Source organism: Polypterus senegalus, chromosome 17, assembly GCF_016835505.1.
Source record: "Polypterus senegalus isolate Bchr_013 chromosome 17, ASM1683550v1, whole genome shotgun sequence".
Taxonomy (NCBI): domain Eukaryota; kingdom Metazoa; phylum Chordata; class Cladistia; order Polypteriformes; family Polypteridae; genus Polypterus; species Polypterus senegalus.
The window spans coordinates 19,424,491-19,446,029 of record NC_053170.1 but is presented as its reverse complement, the minus strand read 5'-3'; the positions used below and the strand labels follow the sequence as shown (position 1 = coordinate 19,446,029).

At 43.2% G+C, this 21,539-nt stretch overlaps 1 protein-coding gene across 1 annotated transcript; it reads right to left on the bottom strand.

The window, feature by feature from the left end:
- Nucleotides 1-473: 473 nt before the first annotated feature.
- Nucleotides 474-20,985, bottom strand: ppp1r1b (protein phosphatase 1, regulatory (inhibitor) subunit 1B). Its single transcript, XM_039740072.1, has 5 exons — nucleotides 20,695-20,985; nucleotides 14,230-14,313; nucleotides 12,502-12,577; nucleotides 2,069-2,221; nucleotides 474-1,981 (listed from the first exon to the last, which is right to left on the bottom strand). The coding sequence occupies exons 1-5, from the start codon at nucleotides 20,776-20,778 to the stop codon at nucleotides 1,878-1,880; spliced, it is 501 nt and encodes a 166-aa protein (XP_039596006.1). The 5' UTR covers nucleotides 20,779-20,985; the 3' UTR covers nucleotides 474-1,877.
- Between the last annotated feature and the right edge of the window lie 554 nt (nucleotides 20,986-21,539).

The following is a 21,539-nucleotide window of genomic DNA, read 5'->3' as shown; positions in this document are numbered from 1 at the left end:
GCTTAATTTTCAAATTGCCTTCATTTTTTACCTCATTTGCAATTTCCTGTTACATTACTACCATTCAGCTTTTTCCTGAGCATCACCTTGTTCAGGTACTGTATAACTCAGAACTGAACCAGGCCTTTTGGATTTAGTGGGTAAGTAAAGTAGTTTGTATAGTGAAATACATTTTTATTTATTTGGTGAGGGAATTGTGCTAAACAAAATCAGTGGGAGAACACAAATATCAGGATTAAGACTGTCTGAAGAGCAAACATGGACCGCAGTGCTAGATGGCTACAGCACAGCCACCTTTGAGTGGTTTGGGTCGTCCACCACCAGATTATCAAACCAGACTGGCCTCCTAACATTTTACATTCTTCCATTTTAATCCCCACCTTGTCATCAGGCAACCACAGAGAAAACCACTAAAGTGTTAGGAATTAAAACAAAAAATTCATTTTAAGTTAACAGAATGGATCACACATTGGTGATGATGGCAGCCTAACTTCTTCATCTTTATTTCTCTAAGGCGATTTGGCATTTACACTGAAAACTTTCTTTTCTTTGAAATCAGGCAGTTAAACAGAACCACAAAAAGAGAACTTTGGGACAGGAAGAGATAAAGGCCCTTGGCGCTTCTCTGATGTTTATTATTGCTAGTATGTCGCCCCGTTCCCTGGATTACTGATTTGTAAGCCATTTCTTTGCAGATGCTGACCCTTCAGTGTGATTTATCTCTGAAGAGCTTGATTAATTTTAAGATCTTTAAAACATACCAATGACTTTATTTACTGTGTTTATAATGATGGGCAAAGAGTTATTGAGGCATGGCATGAAGGATGTCTACACTGGACAACAGAGGGTACACCTGAAAGTTATTGTATAAAAAATCCCAGACAGACCATAAGGGGGCTTTATGCCTAGAAAGTGTAATGTGTTCCCTGAAAGGGTAATCTAAGGGAGGGCACCCTAATGGGAATCAGAAAAGGCGCTGGAGGTTGGCAACACTTGGGAAAGTTGGGGTCCCCTCATTACAGAATCCAAGTTGCCCAGAATTTTGTGATAGTTCCTATCCTTTATAGTAAAAGAGTGCAGGGCATCAAGAGAGCAGTGAAATTAGGTAGCCCTGGCATTTTGTAGGGCATCCATAGTTTCAAATTGAGCATAGCACAGGGCCATCTTAACAGCAGCACAGGCCCCTGGGCAAAGTAGTTTACTGATGCCCCTCTTTTGGTAGCAAAACAGGAACATACATAGACATCAGAAACATTGTGGGCCCCTATGCTCCTGGGGCCCCCAACCAGTGCCCATTGTGCCCCTACATTAAGATGGCCCTAAGCATAGGGTCATGAGGTGAATTTGTGCAAAGGCTCAGCGGGCACTGTTAGTGCAGCCAGGACATGGGAGAGGACAGATGGGGAGAAGATGGCGAGAGTGTGAAGTTAAGACTAGGTGAAGTTATAGGAGGCTATGTGTGTAAGCTTTCCCACCCAGTCAGCTCATTGGGTATAGATGGCCATTCTTTTGGCTTTTCATTTGATTGTTTGCTGTTCCGGTGACCATCCCTTGCTTTGCTTTTCATGCACTAATAATCTTTCAGAACTGGAGCTCTTTGGCACATTTTATCTCCTGGTTGGAGCTCCCAGAGGAGGCGCTTTGCTACCATATGCACAAATACACTGTGTGGTGCTTGGTGTCCGTTACACTAATGATTGTTCTGAGCCAGCCCACGAAGAAGAACACTGCATAAAGAGAAATTGACTTCAGCTGAATTAAAAAAGCGCTTCTGCAGGAGAGCATTGAGCTAGTTTAATGGAAGTACTTGAAGCTGTCCCGCCTGATAACACGTCTTTGCTTTTATGCACGTTCTCTTCTCAGTCTGACAATGAAGGTTAGCTGTCCTGAGATATATGCTCTGCCTCTTCCTCTTGCTCAGTCTCTTTCTCCTTGCTGACATCTGACCCACAAGGACTTAAGTTTCTTCCTCTTGGTGCATCTGCAGAGATCAGACAGGGAGATTAGACCTCATGCCTTGTGATTTCAGGCTCATTCTGGCTGCTGCCATATTAGGATTTATGCTTACCTGCACCTCTTTCAGGAATGCTCTTGCTGCTGTTGCTAGAGTCGGCAGGACAGTCACATTCAGTTTCTTCATTTTCCTCATGCTCTAAGGGATCTTCTCTTGGGAGTCCCTCACCCAGAGATAGTAGGTGGGACTCTGCAATTCTCTGAACAGCTTTTTAGGAAGAGACCAAGAGAAAATGATTGGTTTATTGTATAATTCTCAGATGCTAAATTCTTTGCAAGCGATAAGTGAAGCACTATTTCCCCTTTTCCCCCCGACACCTTCTTGCTCTAATTGAACAAGTCCCCAGCATACAGCCCTGGGCCTGTTTTCTAGAGGCTTACCAGTACAGCGTGCCCCACGCGGACTGTCTGACAGCTGGCTCATGTAATCTGGAGCTGCAATCCTGTCACAGCTGCCAAACTCTAATCTGGTGGATTAGCAATACGACCAGGAGCCGGAAACTGTCCAGGTGGCTGTTCTTTCACTCTCCCCCAGATTCATTCACTCTCTAGGGCTCAGCTACATTACCATTAACCCCTAAATTGACTTGTGGACTTTGCACCAACCCTCATTAACTCACATCCCGGAGCACAAGAGGACAGAAAAAGCTATGGTGTTTTGGACCCATCACCCTTCTATCCTGTATTGCAGTATAAGGACTTTTACGGCATATGGATCACTCTGTATTTATATTATATAACACCTTTCAAAGACAAACTGCTCATAAGGCATCTTGAACTGATTAGAACGCTATTAAAAGTCACAAGATCCCTGGAATAGGAATCCACGGCCTCTAATTGATAAGTTAACACTGTCACTTTAATCAGGATAACATCACTTAGGAGATTCAGGCAGATACATTGGGTCATATAATATGTGCCTGTACACAGACTCACCACACCACTCTGTATGAGACCAGGGGAGGTGGTAACATAGGCAAAGTCAAAACGCATGGTACAAAACACCATGCCCCTTCCAGAACTCAGCAGTGTTACGTTACAGCCAGGGTTTGTTCACTTATTTATGTTTATATTTCCATTTTTCTCTTATTTTTGAAGTATTATTTGTCATGAAGTTTTTGTCATTATGTATTTTTTAAATATTGTTAGGCTTATTTATAGTTTAGTATTTGGAGTATGTATTGTGTATACTGTGCAATATATTATTCATATATTATATATATCCATCCATCCATTTTTCAATCCGAACACAGGGTCACGGGGATCTGCTGGAGCCAAACCCAGCCAACACAGAGCGCAAGGCAGGAATCAATCCCGGACAGGGCACCAACCCACCGCAGATATTATATATATTATATTATACATTGTCAGGGATGCCGGGGCAATGACCCGGCCGGGACGCCTTGAGGGACCGGAGGAGGGTCTACGTGCGCCCTGGATCACGTGGGGGCCGCCATCCTGGTTGCTTTAGGGGCCACGGGCACAGAGCTTTGAAGCTTCACCCTGTAGGGGCCCGTGGTCACCGCCAGGGGGCGTTCCCGTGCCTTGGGAGCCCTGGACCTCAGCACTTCCGCCACACCAGGAAGTGCTGGGGGGAAGAAGAGCAGGGACACCCGGAGTGCTTCTGGGGATGCAGCCGGCACTTCCACCACACAGGGACGTGTCGGCGGGTGATTACCGGAACCCACCTGGAGCACATCCGGGTGATTATAAAAGGGGCCGCCTCCCTTGATTCAAAGCGAGAGTTGGGAGCGGAGTGGACTGAGCCTACTGGAGGAGCCAAGGAGGCGGCCTGAAGAAGCAAGTAAGGCATTGTGGCCAGAACTTTGGGGACTTTGGGGGTTTGTGGTGCACTTTTGTATATAAACTGCGCAAAAAAATTAAAGGAACACTTTGAAAACACATCAGATCTCAATGGGAAAAAGAAATCCTCCTGGATATCTATACTGATATAGACTGGGTAATGTGTTAGGAACGAAAGGATGCCACATCGTTTGATGGAAATGAAAATGATCAACCTACAGAGCCCTGAATTCAAAGACGCCCCAAAAATCAGAGTGAAAAAATTATGTGGCAGGCTATTCCATTTTGCCAAAATTTAATTGCAGCAACTCAAAATTGTACGCAGCACTTTGTATGGCCCCTGTATTCTTGTATACATGCCTGACAACATCGGTGCATGCTCCTAATGAGATGACAGATGGTGTTGTGGGAGATCTCCTCCCAGATCTGGACCAGGGCATCACTGAGCTCCTGGACAGTCTGAGGTGCAACCTGGTGGCATTGGATGGACCAAAACATAATGTCCCAGAGGTGTTCTATTGGATTTAGGTCAGGAAAGTGTGGTGGCCAGTCAATGGTATCAATTCCTTCATCCTCCAGGTACTGCCTGCATACTCTCACCACATGAAGCCAGGAGTTGTCGTGCACCAGGAGCCACTGTACCAGCATAGGGTCTGACAATGGGTCCAAGGATTTCATCCTGATACCTAATGGCAGCCAAGGTGCCTTTGTCAAGCCTGTAGCGGTCTGTGTGACCCTCCATGGATATGCCTCCCCAGACAATCATTAACCCACCACCAAACTGCTCATGCTGAATGATGTTACAGGCAGCATAATGTTCTCCATGGCTTCTCCAGACCCTTTCACTTCTGTCACGTGCTCAGGGTGAACCTGCTCTCATCTGTAAAAATGCCAATCGAGCTGCATGCTGCTGGGCAGTGAGCTCAGGGCCCATTAGAGGACATGGGGCCCTTGGGTCACCCTCATGAAGTCTTTCTGGTTGTTTGGTCAGAGACATTCACACCAGTGGCCTGCTGGAGGTCATTTTGTAGGGCTCTGGCAGTGCTCATCCTGTTCCTCCTTGCCCAAAGGAGCAGATACTGGTCCTTCTGATGGGTTATGGACCTTCTATGGCCCTCTCCAGCTCTCCTAGAGTAACTGCTTGTCTCCTAGAATCTCCTCCATGCCCTTGAGACTGTGCAGGGAGACACAGCAAACCTTCTGACAATGACACGTATTGATGTGCCATCCTGGAGAAGTTGGACTACCTGTGCAACCTCTGTAGGGTCCAGGTATCACCTCATGGTACCAGTAGTGACACTGACTGTAGCCAAATGTGAAACTAGTGAAAAACAGTCAGAAAAGATGAGGAGGGAAAAATGTCAGTGGCCTCCACCTGTTAAACCATTCCTGTTTTGGGGTCATCTCGTTGTTGCCCCTCTAGTGCATCTGTTGTTAATTTCATTAACACCACAGCAGCTGAAACTGATTAACAACCCCCTCTGCTACTTAACTGACCAGATTAATATCCCATAAGTTTCATTGACTTTATGCTGTACTCTGATTAAAAATTGTTCCTTTAATTCTTTTGAGCAGTATATATGATTGTAAATAAACGTGTTGTGGGTGACATGAACGTGTCTGCCTGTCTGTGTCTGGGCCAGTCTCCACAACATATATTATATATTATATTTATTATATTATATATATATATATATATATATATATATATATATATATATATATATATATTGTCAGGGATGCCAGGGACAATGACCCAGCCAGGACGCCGTGAGGGACCGGAAGAGGGTCAAAGCCCACCCTGGATCACGTAGGGGCTGCCTTCCTGGTTGCTTTGGGGGCCACTGGTACAGGGCATGGAAGCTCCACCCTGTAGGGGCCCGTGGTCACCGCCAGGAGGCGCCCCAATGCCTTGGGGACCTGTTACCCCAGCACTTCCACCACACCAGGAAGTGCTGGGGGGAAGATTTAGGACGGCACCTGGAGAGCTGCCGGGAGGACAGCCGGCACTTCCGCCACGCTGGGGCGTGGCCAAGGGAGGAATGCTGGGAACACCTGGGGCTCATCCGGGGACTGCATAAAAGGGGCCGTCTCCATTCATTCAGCGCTGGAGTCGGGTGGAAGCAGGACGAGGCACGAGAGAGGTATGGAGGCGACCCGAAGAAGAGGCATTTGTGGCCAGGACTGAGTGTTTGGGGTATTGTGCATGAACTGGGTCTGAGTGACCATTTATAATTATTGTATATATTTGTAAATAAAATACGTGTGGTAGTGACAAACAACATGTCCGCCTGTCTGTGTCCGGGTTGGCTCCACTATATATATATATATATAAGATATTATTATTCAAATATTCAGCAAGAGTGAAAGGGAAGGTCTACAGGACAGTAGTGAGACCAGCTATGTTATATGGGTTGGAGATGGTGGCACTGACCAGAAAGCAGGAGACAGAGCTGGAGGTGGCAGAGTTAAAGATGCTAAGATTTGCACTGGGGGTGACAAGGATGGACAGGATTAGAAATGAGTACATTAGAGGGTCAACTCAAGTTGGATGGTTGGGAGACAAAGTCAGAGAGGCGAGATTGTGTTGGTTTGGACATGTGCAGAGGAGAGATGCTGGGTATATTGGGAGAAGGATGCTAAGGATAGAGCTGCCAGGGAAGAGGAGAAGAGGAAGGCCTAAGAGAAGGTTTATGGATGTGGTGAGAGAGGACATGCAGGTGATGGGTGTAACACAACAAGATGCAGGGGACAGAAAGATATGGAAGAAGATGATCTGCTGTGGCGACCCCTAATGCCCTAAGCAGCCAGAAGAAGAAGAAGATTGTGTATACTGTGCAAATTATTAGGAACACCTGTACACCTGCTTATCCGTGAAATCATCTAATCAGCCAATTATGTGTCAGCATCACAATGCATAATCCCATGCAGATACAGGTCAGGAGCTTTGGTTAATATTTACATCACTCTCCAGTGTGGAGAAAAAAATGTGATCTTAGTGACTTCAACTGTGTTATGATTGTTGGTGCCTGGACAGGTTGATTTGAGTATTTCTGTAATTGCTGATATCCTGGGATTTTTGCACACAACAGTCTCTAGAGTTTACTCAGAATGGTATAAAAAACAAAAAACTTCCAGTGAGCATTGGTTCTGTAGACAGGAATGCCTTGTTGAGAGAGCTAAGAGGTGAATGGCCAGCATGGAAGAAAAATGAGACTTAGGGGTTACCTAGTCATTTAGGGATAAAATAGTTATTGCACATAAAGTGTTTTGGTCTGCTTTCCAGATTGAAATATAACATCTATCTTAGAAGTAATATGAAGTGGTTTATAAATGTCAGAAACCTGTTCAAGTATATCAGGAAAACAGATTAAGGTCAAGTGAACAGCAAAGAACAAGAAGGTTCTAGGTGATGGTTCAAGAAGTTGGTTGACTATCATGTACTGAGTAAGACCTGACAGATGTCACGCACACAAGGAACTCAAAAAGTATTGTAAGGACCAAGAATGTACTAGAAATTAGACATTTATTTTGGGGTATGTAAGCTGGTTAGTGCTCACTGCTTAAACACCTCATATTTTTAAGCCAATCAGAGTGAATGCAAACCAGTGAATGAATCAGAGTAAGCATTAATTCAGCACTGTTATGAAAATTCAGTTGTCTGCAAATATAGATCTCTATCTTTAATTTGTGACCATTCTATCACAGAGTGTATCCTTCTTCATGATGGGAAATAAAAGACAAAGTGGCCAAGCATCCTCCTGCCTGGTTCTTTGGGTTGATTAATAATAGATATATATTTATGGAAATGATTTCTTCCACACTAGGCAGGTTCTAGATGACAGAACGGCTAAAGTAACTCAGATAACCACTCTATATAACTTCGATGAGCAGAAAAGCATCTCAGAATGCACAACACATTGAAACTTTAGACAGATGGGCAACAACAGCAGAAAATGACACATGCTAGCCAAGAAATGAAAGGTGAGCCTTTAGTGGGCACAGGCTGAACAAAACTGAACAGATAAAAACTGGTAAAACATATCCTGGTCTGATGTTTCTTGAATTCTTCTTTGGCACATAGATGGTAGGGTCATAATTTGGCATCAACAGGATGAATCCATATACCCAACCTGCCTTGTGTCAACATTCCAGGCTGTTCTTGGTGGTGTAATGGTGTGGTGTGTTTTATTGGCTTACTTTGAGCCTGTTTATACCAACCAATCATTGCTTGAATGTCACGGCCTGTCTGAATATTGTTGCTGACCATATGCACCCATTCATGACCACAATTTACTCATCTTATAATGGTTGCTTCCAGCATGATAATGTGCTATGTCACAAAGCAAAGGTCATTTTAAAGTGTCTTCATGAACATGACGATGAGTTTAATGTTCTTCAGTGCCCTTCGTAGTCACCAGATCTGAATCCAGTTGAACACCTTTGAGATGTGGTAGAATGGATATTCTGACAAATCTGCAAAAACTGCATGATGCAATCGTGTCAACAAGGACCAAAATCTCAGAGGAATGTTTCCAACTTGTGGAATCCATGCCAATTTTTGACTTGGGCAGGTCTGAAAGCCCTCCTCTTGAGTTTTAGGTTCTGGTTGTCCGGGCGAGGCTTATTTTGTTGGGAAATGGTGATATAAATATAATGAAAAGGTTGAAAGGTCTCAAAATGACCCACAGGCCAGGCCAGGATCTTCACTGGTCTGCCTAGCGGCAGCCCGATCCTAAACTCCACTGGCAGGCATTGACCTGTACAGGCCCAAAATGGGGGAATATTTTAAAAATTCATCATACTCAAAAATGTCCATCAAGAGAGATGATTAATTATAAAAGTCTCTGGCTTGAAAGACAAGTCCTACATGAAATCTTTACAGCTCTACCTACTGGCACTCTTACATTACATTGTATTTGGAAGACCATAAAAATACTCAAAAGACAGACCCTTGTCTTGAACTCAACACTGCCACCTATTGGTGCTCTCAGAAACTTTAGCTACAACTCCTCACAGACAGTCAGGGTTAGGCAAACATGCAGGATGGCTTGAACTTAGACAGACTGCTACCTACCGCTGCTCTCACAGGAATATAGTTACAGACTCATATGAGTTCTGTAGATTAGGCAATTCTTGAATGATGCAATGCTACTTATTGACTCCATCACATGTGTGCAGTTACTATCACAGGAGTGTACACAATGTTACTCTATCTTGCATGAGTCCTTGAACTTAACAGTGCTATTCATTGGTGCTTGCAAAGATGTATAGTTACAAAGTTGCATGAACACTCCTTGGAATTTTGTCCTTCCGAAAGTCTGGAATGACAGATGGGCTCCAGCTCTACTGTGACACTACCCTGAATAAGTGGATTAGGAAGATGGATAAATGGATCAATGGATGACAGAGTGACACCTACTGACATTCTCATAAGTGTGCAGTTACAAACACACAAGTATACCAAAGGTCACCAAATCATCTCCTGAACTCATCAGTGCCATCTACAGGTGCTGTTGTAGGCCTATAACTACAAACCCTCACAAGCACTCTAATCCAGGTTTTACAGTGTGGCAGGTGGCTGGCATCCTTACCCACCCGGGACGCCCCTGTACGCTATATATCCAGGGGAACCAGCCATGGACACTGCAATACCTCCCCCTGGACGCTAGATGGCCGCACCCCTCGAAGGCTGGAATAGTGTCAAGGGTTCTTGCAGGGCACCCTGGGAGTTGGGGTTGGATGCAACCCTATTGGGTCCTGCAGGCACCGCCAGGGGGTGCTGTGTTTGAGACTCCTGAGCCCGTAGGAGCAACATATTAATCACACCCAGAAGTGCAGCCGGAACTCGGGGATCAAGCACCTGGAGCACTTCCAGGTGAACTATAAAAGGAGCCATCGACCACCACTCAGGGGCCAGAGTCGGGTGAGAAGAGGACAAAGCTTGGTGAGGAGTGGTGGAGGAGGAAGAAGAGAGTGTACTGTTTATATTAAGTGCTTGTGGGACTGTGTTGTGGCTGGGGGCGATCATGGGGAAGACGTGCCCTCCAGCTGAAGAAAAATAAAAGTTTATTTAATTTTACAACTCAAAATTATATATTGAGCCCATCTGTCTCGCCTAAAACTCTCCAAAATGTTCCCAGGGCAAGATCCAACCTGCGAACGCTGCAATCAAGTCTCAGCCTCACTGGGTCACATGTTTTGGGCCTGCACCAAATTAACATCATTCTGGACCAAAATTTTTAATTACCTCTCAGACAGCCTTGGACTCACAATCCCTCCTAACCCATTAACAGCTGTGTTTGGGGTTCTTCCAGAGGGGCTTAAAGTGGAGAAGGACAAACAAACTGTGATTGCATTCACTACACTTTTGGCACGCAGACTTATTTTGCTAAACTGGAAGAATCCTAACTCTCCTCTTTTAAGTCAGTGGGAAACTGATGTTTTATACTATTTGAAATTGGAAAAAATGAAATACTCAGTTCAAAACATGGCAGGATCTAATCAGTAATATTTTAGAATAAGCTCTTAAAGCACAGAGGAAGCAATTATTTCTGAATTTCTTTTTCTTCTCCATTCATCTCTATTGGCTTATCAAACACTAGCAAAATACCTGCGCTTTGCAGCGGTGAAGTACTGCATTCAAATTTTTATTAAGAAGAAAATTAAACCTTTTTAAACTGTGGGACAATATGCCAATAATTATTTGTTAAGGATCTCTTTGTATGCCACGTTGTCAGTTCGGCCCACCAGTTGTAATATGACCAAGCTGTGCGCTGAGCTTACTCTTGAGCATGTAACGTACAGTTGGCCATGTGAACAGTAATCTTGTTTCAAATCTCACAGCTTGGATTGCTGCTGTCATAATCGGTTTGAGTTTCATGGTTTGTTTCAATTACGACAGTATTTGCAGGATTTGTTGTGTTGAAGTGACATTTGGCATCTGTCAAGCGTTGTAAGCACACAACCGGTTTCATTGATAAAATCACATCCAGCTTTTGAGAGTTTAAACATTCATAAACATCAAAGTGTCCACTACTGAAATCGTCACCTGTCAATCTAAGATGTTTAAGAGGCATTGGCGGTTGTCCAAAGGTGTAAAATATTTGGCCATTTCGGTACACTTGAAAGCGACAACCGAACAATTCAGCGGTAGCCATCAACTCACATGCAGAACCATAGGTGAAGGGCTTAAGCATTTCACTCTTCTAGTGCTCCTGTGTAGTATAATTATCTCCTGTACCGTCATTAGTCCACACCTTGAACCTGTCCCAGTCATTCAATACATAAGACACAATGTTTCTCCAGATATCAAGAGTGAGCCTGATATGGCCGTGCAATATGTAACAAAGAGAATGGAAAAGGCAGGTGCCATCTCTGGGCATGGAAACCACTCGGTAAGTGACAGTTCTTTGATCGATAGAATTTCTTGAAGATGGGCCCATAAGTAACAAAGACTGTTGAAAAGTTCAATATGGCGGCCGACAGTGGCATCATACTACCGAAATAAGTACGTACATTGGTTTCAGTTAGTGGAGGGAAGCCGCCTACCAAATTTCGAGAAGATGGGGCCATAAATAAAAAAGTTCAACATGGCGGACGTTGTTGACCGTTACGACCATTACGCGTAGAATTTCGAAATGAAACCTGCTTAACTTTTGTAAGTAAGCTGTAAGGAATGAGCCTTGCAAATTTCAGCCTTCTACCTATACGGGAAGTTGGAGAATTAGTGATGTTGGAAAATTCAATATGGCGGCTGACAGTGGCGTCATACCACCGAAATAAGCACGTACATCGGTTTTGGTTAGCGCAGGGAAGCCGCCTACCAAATTTCGTGAAGATGGGGCCATGAATAAGAAAGTTCAATATGGCGGACGTTGTTGACTGTTATGACCATTACGCGTAGAATTTCGAAATGAAACCTGCTTAACTTTTGTAAGTAAGTTATAAGGAATGAGCCTGCCAAATTTCAGCCTTCTACCTACACGGGAACTTGGAGAATTAGTGATGAGTCAGTCAGTCAGTCAGTGAGTGAGTCAGTGAGGGCTTTGCCTTTTATTAGTATAGATATCAATTTAAGTATGTTTACAAGTCTTAAGTTTTACTCCGTTGGCCTTGCTCTTTTTCTCAGGGGTGGGGGTCGACTTGTTCTCAATCCTACTTTTTGTAAAAATTGATTGATTTATATGGAACGATTACAATAAAATTAATAAAAAAAAAAAAATTTTACATGTGTCTCCCGTGTCCAATCTGTGTCGGGTTGGGCAATATATATAGCGCTTTTTCTCACAACAGTTTCAGTCTGTGAGCATGGCAGTGTGATATAATAATGCACTTCTAGTTAAAAACCCACCAGAGTACTCAAGGATGGATTATTCTTTATGTGTCAATGAGCTCAACAGTGACACCTACTGGTGCTCTGTCACTGATGTACAATTTCATACAGTGCAGTGTGTACTGACCTCCACTCACAAGTATGCGGTTGGTACTAAAGGTCAGATTATGCTACACAACAGTGCCACCTATTGGTACCCTCTCAAACGTGTAGCTACAAGCCTCACTAGTGCTAACTGTTCTACATTATGGCTTGAAATCATTAATGCCATCTACTGGTGGGTATTTCCAAAGTCCAGACGTGCACAAGGTCAAGTTTCCTGAAAGGTAAAACAGTAGATGCTACAGTACCTTTGAGAGTAGGTGGGTTATAAGCACACAAGTTGGTACGTTTTGGTTTGAGGATGCCATTCTCTGCCAGCACTCGCTGTAACAACAGTGTGACATTGAGAAAAGAGTAAGAGGCTGATAAAAATGATTATTACAATACATAGTTGTATTAAACTGAATGTCAAAAAACATTAACTGTAAATGATGAGAAAAAACATTAACTGTAAATGATGAGATAGATGAAATGATTGATTGCATTCAAATTGGGCTTTAGAGAGCCTGAGCCTGTCCTCACAGCAAATGACACACCCTACACTGAGTGCCAGCCTGTCATTGGCCGAATTTATGCAATGCCAATCAACCTGACAATATTTAAAAATACAACAAGAATATGACATATTTATATAGAAGGCACCACAGCCCAGAAGTGAATGGGAGTCTAAGTGTCATTAAGCATTAGTGCTGTATTGTGTGCTGCTGAGCCACTACTAACATGTCAACAGCAAAACTGGCATATTGTGACACCGTGATGGAACCATAAGTGCCACCTCTACAGAGATGCAGCACCCTGCAATCCCTTAATACCATCTGCCTTCATGAGTGTCACAATAAGGAGTGTGCATTTCAAGTGTCTTTCTACACCTGGAACAATGGCAGGGACCCTGATCTCCCTGCAGGTGACTTTACTTCTCTTTGATCCACACTATGAAGGGATAAATAAGGAGGAAACAAACTGAAAATAATAAATCAAGAAGGCCTACCAACTATGCAAGGCTTATCTCCCCTGCCTACCCTGTAGACCATATCTCATGTACCACCTAAGCACTCTTTCTTCTCACCTCTTTTCGGTCTGCCTTAAATCTTTGGTCTCTCTTCCTCCTACCCAGATCATCATCCACCTTTAAACTCAATTGGCCCTTTGTGTTATGACGGCTTTAAGACCTTCCTGGGATTATGTCTGGGCCTAGCTCCTGAATCACGTCCAGGAACAGGGGTGGACCTTTTAGGCCACAGGGAAACTAGACTTGAAACCTCTAACACCAACTTGTGTCTGTTCTGACTTGAGACCTGCTTCGCCCTGTGGAGCTGGGTCAAACTGATAGTCTTCATGCTGGCTGTCTTCTTAAAGCTGAAACACAGTCCCATTCATCCCAGTAATGGTCCGCGTACTACCCCTTGGTGGCCAACGTAGCTCTTAGTTCACCTTGCCATTAAATGGACACCTTTGTCCTGCCTGCTAAACTTGAGGTGTTCTCTTTCATTGTCCAGGTCTCCATATCCCCTTTATCTCTGCAGTTATAGGGTCGGGCACCCCAGATACAGTATGTAGCATCTTGATGGAGTCCCTTCAGTTTCCTCCCAACTGTTTGTAACTCCTGTGTCCTTTGATATGATACTCCATTCTCATTAAAGGGGATCTCCCTATGGTGGTGTAGTTCTTTCTCAATTATGGAGAGATCTGAGGGACTCCTCCTGTCCTTTGGCTCTCTGGTGGCTCTCAAGCTCGGGCAAACAACACCGGGCTGTAAACGTGTTATTTTTAAACTAGCAGTCATTTCTATAAGCCAGAAAATACATAAATACATGATAGCAGTTAATGAAATGTGGCCAAAATGTTTAGGGAGCTGTAAAGAGTAAGAACCACCTAGGATGCAGCCCCTTTGATTATCAAGAGACTTTACTTTACATGGGAAAGGCACTATATGAAACATGTATTGCTATTATTATTATTATTATTACTTATCTAACCTGATGTGGCCCGCCTTCCTCTTCAGGTGATGGGTGGTCAGACACTCTGAACAATGTTGCCGGGGTGGGCCGTCTTCTCCGAATCTAAAACATTCAAGAAAGAGAATTGTTAGTAAAGAGGCTAGGCATGATAAGAAGGTCTGTGGGCCAACAAGAAGAGAATCCAGTTGTTATACAACACAATGCAATATGAAATGAGACCCTTTAAGAATCCCAATGGGGCACTTTGTTTATGTGCCAATAGAATATCAAACCCAGGTGTGTATTTTGAAAATGACATTTTTAGGATTTGGCATTATTTAGATGCATATGGTGAATCTGAATGGACAAGGCTACATTGGGCAAAGTGTTTGTTATGCTGTAAATAAAGAGTAGGCAGCCATATTGTAGGTTCAGCAGTTTGGGAGATGTTAGCTGATCTAAGAATTTCAGAAGGAAATGAAATGTCATTTTGGAACAAGCTGCTCAATTAATGAACACAATGCAGGCTGCTGGAGGACCCCCTGAGGACCCACAGAGGTGATGAACCTTGGTGGTGGAATTCTTTAAAAGCAGGATGGAGCTCTCATTTTTCATTGCGAACTACAGGTTTGTTGACATCTTACCGGATAATACTAAACTGTTAGGGTACTTGCTGAATGGGTGGAGACAGATTGTCCAGTAGAAAGGCCTATGATGAGGCCTGAAGGGCCGATAGTGAGCATAAAGAAAGTTCATATTTATGCTAATGTTTCACAGTTTCGATAAAGTGGCCACAGTTGGACTGGTCTGCTAATACTGACGCTCTGTGTAAGAAAGGTCAGAGCCGACTATACTTCCTTAGAAGGTTGGCGTCCTTCAACATCTGCAATAAGATGCTGCAGATGTTCTACCAGACGGTTGTGGTGAGTGCCCTCTTCTATGCTGGGTGTGCTGGGGAGGCAGCATAAAGAAGACGGACGTCTCACGCCTGGACAAACTTGTTAGGAAGGCAGGCTCTATAATAGGAATAAAGCTGGACAGTTTAACATCTGTAGCAGAGTGACGGGCATTAAGCAAACTCCTGTCAATCATGAAGAATCCACTGCATCCACTGAACAGGATCATCTCCAGGCAGAGGAGCAGCTTCAGAGACAGACTGCTGTCACCGTCCTGCTCCACTGACAGACTGAGGAGACCCCACACTATGCGACTCTTCAGTTTCACCCGGGGGAGTAAACGCTAACATTATTCAAAGTTATTGTCTGTTTTACCTGCATTTTTATCACTCTTTAATTTAATATTGTTTTTTATCAGTATGCTGCTGCTGGATTATGTGAATTTCCCCTTGGGATTAATAAAGTATCTATCTATCTATCTATCTATCTATCTATCTATCTATCTATCTATCTATCTATCTATCTATCTATCTATCTATCTATCTATCATACAGTGCCTTTCATATCTATCTATCTATCTATCTATCTATCTATCTATCTATCTATCTATCTATCTATCTATCTATCTATCTATCTATCTATCTATCTATCTATCTATCAGTATGGGCCTGCTCATTTAGACAGTACTGCAGGTTGCTAAAACATTGCCTAAATATTAGGGCATCAAAAATGTCCGTAAAAATGTTAAATAGTTCACTGGGTGCATCCATGCTAACCTTCGCTAAGGCTTGGCTACAGCTCTGAATCCAGCTGGAGTGTCCACAGTGTGGGTGAAACCTGATAGATGACACACAATATGGGGTGAAGCCTTTTAAAGGACTGACTGCCCTGGATGATGGCCACTGATATTCTTGCAGTATGAGTTAATGTTTGAGATATTTTAGGAAGAAGGCCCATGTTACAAGCATTGTATATGCAGTATCCAAAATTTGGGTAAAGTATGGCAGAGCAGTCATAGTCTGGATTCAGTCAAGTAAGAATGTCACTGTTTCAGTGAGGCCTTGCAGAGTAGCCACAGTATGGGTCAGGCAAGGGCATTCATAGTTTTGCTGCACCCTGCCAGACTAGTCATAGTAATGACTAGTCAACGCCTTTCTTTTGGATTAAATCTTGTTGACTTGTTATGTTGTCTATGTGAAGCCAGGTGAACTAGGGATGGTATGACTCTAGTCCATGTACATGTTTTGGATGAAGCTTTTGTGGACTACAGTAGTTGCAGTATCAGGACCACCTCTAGCTTTTTTGCTGCCCTAAGCAAAGGTGGGAGTCATGAAGGAACTGCTATACATGTATTGCATGGAAGAGCAGTTTCCACTTGAAGTTGTATTGAGTCAGAGTTTTTTGTATAGCTGTGTCTATAGTCCCCCTACAGAATATGGTATAAGTGAATCTGGGCAGTATGGGTCTGATAGTGTCCAAAGTTTGGGTACAGCTTTATGGTAGTATCCAGTGTTTATTTGAAGCTGGGTGGACTTGTTATGGTATGGGCCCACAGTTTGGGTGAGCCCTGAAAGGACAGTCCTTGTATGACTCCAGAATTAGCAGCATTATGATGGACAAGTCTTAGTATGGGACCAGTAAACATCTACATTTTAGATGAAGCCTTGTTGGCTAGTTGCAATATAGGTCCAGTTATATCCATATGCTTGGGTATGCTTTTTTAGACTAGTCATAGTATGGGTCTGGGTAGTATCTATTGTTAATATGAAGAATGGTGGACTAGGTATAGTATGTGTCCAATCACCTGTCCACACGTTGGTTGAAGACTGGCAGAGTGGTTCTGGTATGAGTCCTGTCAGTGCTCCCAAATGGCTGCATCCTGCTGGACTAGATATACAGTAGTACGGGTCCAGTCAGTGTCAGCAATTTAGATGAATCCTAATGGATTAGACAAGGTACGGGAACAATGTCTAGCTAAACTTGATAAAGGAGTCATAGTGTGGGACCTGTCAGTGCGCACAGTTGGTGTAAGGTAGCCCTGGTATGAATCCAACAGTTTTGCTGAATTCTGGTAAAATAGATATTATGGATCCACCCATTTACTGGAGTTCCCAGTTAGTGGTCCTCAGTATGGTGTATTATTAAAGGGGTAATAGCACAGGTAAAGGCTGTTAACATTGGATTCACATTGAGAGTTAAGACTTTTACAATATGGATAGAGAGTGTCAGTGAACTAAATTAAGGCTCCAGTCCATTAGAATTTATAGTTTACGAGTAGAAAGAAGGCCCATGATGCTGAGTGGAGGCAATTAGTTGTCTAATTGTATAAATGATAGTCTTTAAAGAGCTCATCATATTGGTTAAGGGAGGTAGAGCTGTCCCAGTACGGGTTCAGCCAATCAGTTAGTTAATTAGATAGATAGATAGATAGATAGATAGATAGATAGATAGATAGATAGATAGATAGATAGATAGATAGATAGATAGATAGATAGATAGATAGCACTTTATCTGTCACCTGGGGAAATCTGTCTTTTCACAAAACCTCAATGAACAAACTTTATTATAGTATGACAAACAGCAATCCTCCTCCCCAAATATACACTTCAATGACTAAAGAGAAAGAAAACTAAAAAAGAAAGAAAACGTTTGACTTGGCTAAAGATAAAAAGAGCAGTCCCAGTCGCAGTGGGGCATTATAAGGGTGTATTCCATTGGTATAAAGGACCCCAGCTGTGTTTCCTGACACCCTTCTGCTGAGTAACTTTTTGTCTAGAAGTCCTCAGTGTGTGTTTTTTTCATAGAGAGGATGTACAACATTGTTCATAATGGCACTAAGTTTTGTTTTCAGTCTCTCGTCTGTTACTACCTCCCACAGGTCCTATTACTGAGCCTGCCCGTTTAATCAGCTTGTTGATTCAGTGGGCCCCTCTCTTTCCCAGCACCAAACAGTATTAAGAAGATGTGAAGGATGTCACTACACATATTAAAGCAATACAATCTTCTAAGGATAAAAGGCCATCTTAGCCCTTTTCTTATTTAGTTCCTTTTTGTTATGAGGCCAGCCCAGCCTTTGACTGATGTGGACCATCAAGTACTAGAAGGAGTTCACCACCTCCACATCCACTCCCGGACGTAGAGGCTCTTTGGTGCACTGAAAATCAATAACCATTTTGTTGGTTTTGCTGATATTGAGTTACACTCCATTCTTTTTGGAACAAGAAACAAATCTCTCCACCTGACTCCTATCCCCTGTCTTATTGTCCTTTTTAATACGACCCATTAGTGAAGAATCAGCTGATAATCTGTGCAAGTGACATGACCTGCTGTTTCTATTTGTAGGCAGAAGTATACAGAGTGAAGAGAAAAGGAGTCAGGGCCATTTCTCCTGGTACTCCAGTGTTGCGTAAATCCACATCAGAGACACAGTCCTTCAGTCTCACAAACTGTGGTCTTCCTCACAGATGTATCACAATCTAGAACACCATAGGCTCATCCACTTGAATACCATTGGGCCTACTCTTTAAATGGTATGGCTGGATGGTACTGAAGGCAATGGAGAAATTAAAACTCACAATCATAACAGTGCTGTCAGCTTGGTCCAGGTGAGAATAAGCCTTGTGGAGCAGATAGATGATTGAGGTTCAGGTGGTCTTTGTCAAGAGGACTCATATAGTCCAGGACCAGCCTTTCGAAGGTGTTCATGATGTGCACTGTAAGGGCCACTGGTCTATAGTCATTAAGTGAAGAGGTGCCTGATCACATCATGGGAGAAGCCATGTAAGAGGCCCATGCGGTGGGCTGAAGGGTATTCTTTGGAGATAAAGCACATGTTAAGGCTATAGCACAGTACAGTACTTCCAGTGCCACCAGTTTAAGTGAAAGCTGACAGGATGTGCAGCTCAGCACTCAGAGAGCTCTTACAAGCAGCAGACAAAAACAGAGTAACTTTTCTGAGACTAACAGCTCGTTCAAGATACTGATCAGCATATGGAAATGACGATAGTAGCTCCAGCTTTCAAAGCCACCACCATGCGGGGCAGGTGATAACTTTGAGACGTGACGTGTTTGCATGCTGCTTCACACCTCAGTGGTCCCAGTGACTGTTATCTCTGAAGCGCACAGCGCTGTGGGCCATGCTGCTTACAATCCACAAGCCAAGAGCAGTTGGGTGCCTGGGCTTTTAAACAAATACATCTTTTTCTTCGTAGCACTTGCTGGCTCTCATATTTGCCTTACTCTGCAGAGCCATACTGGTACACTCACTCTTTTTTCTGAATCTGTCTTCTGTGTAATAAATTGTTGCTCTACAAGGATGAGAGTGAGAAAGAGAGATGATTGGCGTAATTTGTATTTGAAATACCATCCTTTGTCTTAGTAATGGATTTTTGGGTCACCTTTTCTTTCTAAGCGCAGAGGTGAAACATGGTGGGTTTACTTTTGAAGAGAGACAGAGATCATAACACTCGTGTCATGAAAAAACACTCAGTGCTTCCAGATAAATCAATCAAATCATTCCAACAGCTGTATTTTATATAGCACATTACACTGAGCAGATCATCACAAGGTGCAGTGCCTACCACACAAGAATAGAAGATGACAAAGAGCAAAGCAGAACTGATAGCCGAGATGCACTCAAATGTCTCATTTCCTTTGTTTGTGTGTGTTTGATGGCAGCCCTGCAGCTGCCTGACTGGACTTTTCTGAGCCACAGATTACATCTGAAGATGAGATTAATGGATTGGAAATTTATTTTCCCAGCTACAAAATAACAAGTTCTAAGTAGTGCTGAGAGTCCCCTCAGCTGCTGTCACTCCTGGAGATCCCCTATGTAAGGGACTGTCTGATGTGATCATCAGACCCCAATACACCAACCCACCTCCTCCTCACCAAAATACTGTATGTTCTGCCATAGGCCCCAAGCAATGAGTAGTAAGTACAAGCTTGTGAGGCACAACTCAAAGGCAGATGTGGACTTCACTGAACTTTATGAATTAATAGCAAGGCAGTGGAAAAGAGAGCATTCAAGAGAAAAACCAAAAGGAAAAAAAAAGGCTCTCAGAAATTTAATCTGAGCAAAAGCTTATCATAAGCCATCAAAATGGGATTTCGCAAGCGGTGATTTCTGCGAATTGCAACGACCTTTGTGCAGGCTGTTGTGCCCTGCCCCCAAAGAGCTGACACTTTACTTTAATTTCTGTATACATTTTGGCTCAAATGGACAAGGAGGCAGGAGGTGATTTTTTTATGAGAATGTATTCCTCTTTTATAGCCCCTGTCAATCCACCCATTTTATTTTCATCCCTGCAACCCATAAAGAGGTAACTTGACTCCTCAGTGGAGTCCATTCAGGTGTTGCAGGGTGCAGCCTCCAGACTAAGCTGATTCAAGACAACCAGCTAAATCAGCCATGCCTTCTACTTCTCAATAATGTGAACAACAACAACAAAAGGTACCATTAGAGAGAAATGCCATGCTGCACCCTCATGCAAACCACCAGCAAATCACAAAGTAAACTTCACTACTCAGCAGGCTGTCTCATGCCTGACCAAAGCTCAGTCCAAGCAAACAATCAAGTGCTAGTCACCACGAGGCGGCATTGGCTCACCATCTCAACAGCACGTGGGTCTAGTTGACTCGGTTCTGTGGCTGGCATGGCAAACTGGATCTTTCTTCTGTTTTTGGAGTCCATTGAGTCTGCAGGATAGGGTCCGGATTAAAAATAAAAAAGCTGCCTCCACTGTCACTGCTTCCCTTTGCTGCGTCTGCCACCGTCTCCCTTCTGTATTTGCTCTCTCTCTCTCTCTCTCTCTCTCTCTCTCTCTCACTCACTTCTCTCTCTCTGTCACTTCTCTCTCTCTCTCTCTCTCACTCTCTGTCCTTTGTACGTCTCTGCTTGCAATGCGATAACTCTGGCCAGCTTTCCCAGTTCTTTTCCTCTGATATAGAAAGAGCCTCCTGCAGAGATATGGAGAGTGGCTAGGAGGAGGGGCTTGGGACAGATAATCTCAGTACCAGTAAGGGAATCCAGACTGGCCACCAGCCACTATGGCCAAGGCGATGGTGATTTGGGAGTGTAGCATGCATTGTCCCCATTTAAAAGCCCACATGCTGTATATTGCCACAACAAATCCTTTGTTGTAGCACCCCTTTGAAAGTTTTCACATTTTATTGAACATTTTATTGCACAACATTCAATCAATCAATCAATCAATCAATCAATCAATCAATCAATATTTTATTTATTAAGCACAATTAAACAAAACAAATATTAACAAAAGTGTTGTACATAAGCTCTGAACAAAGTAACTTCAAAATTAAATTAAAAAAATCCTATCATGCCCCTATGCTTTCTGGAATACGCTCCAGCTTTTCCACAACTCTGCAAAGGATAATGCACGTTTATACAATGGATAGATGGACAGGTATATTAATGTATAAGTTCCGCATTAT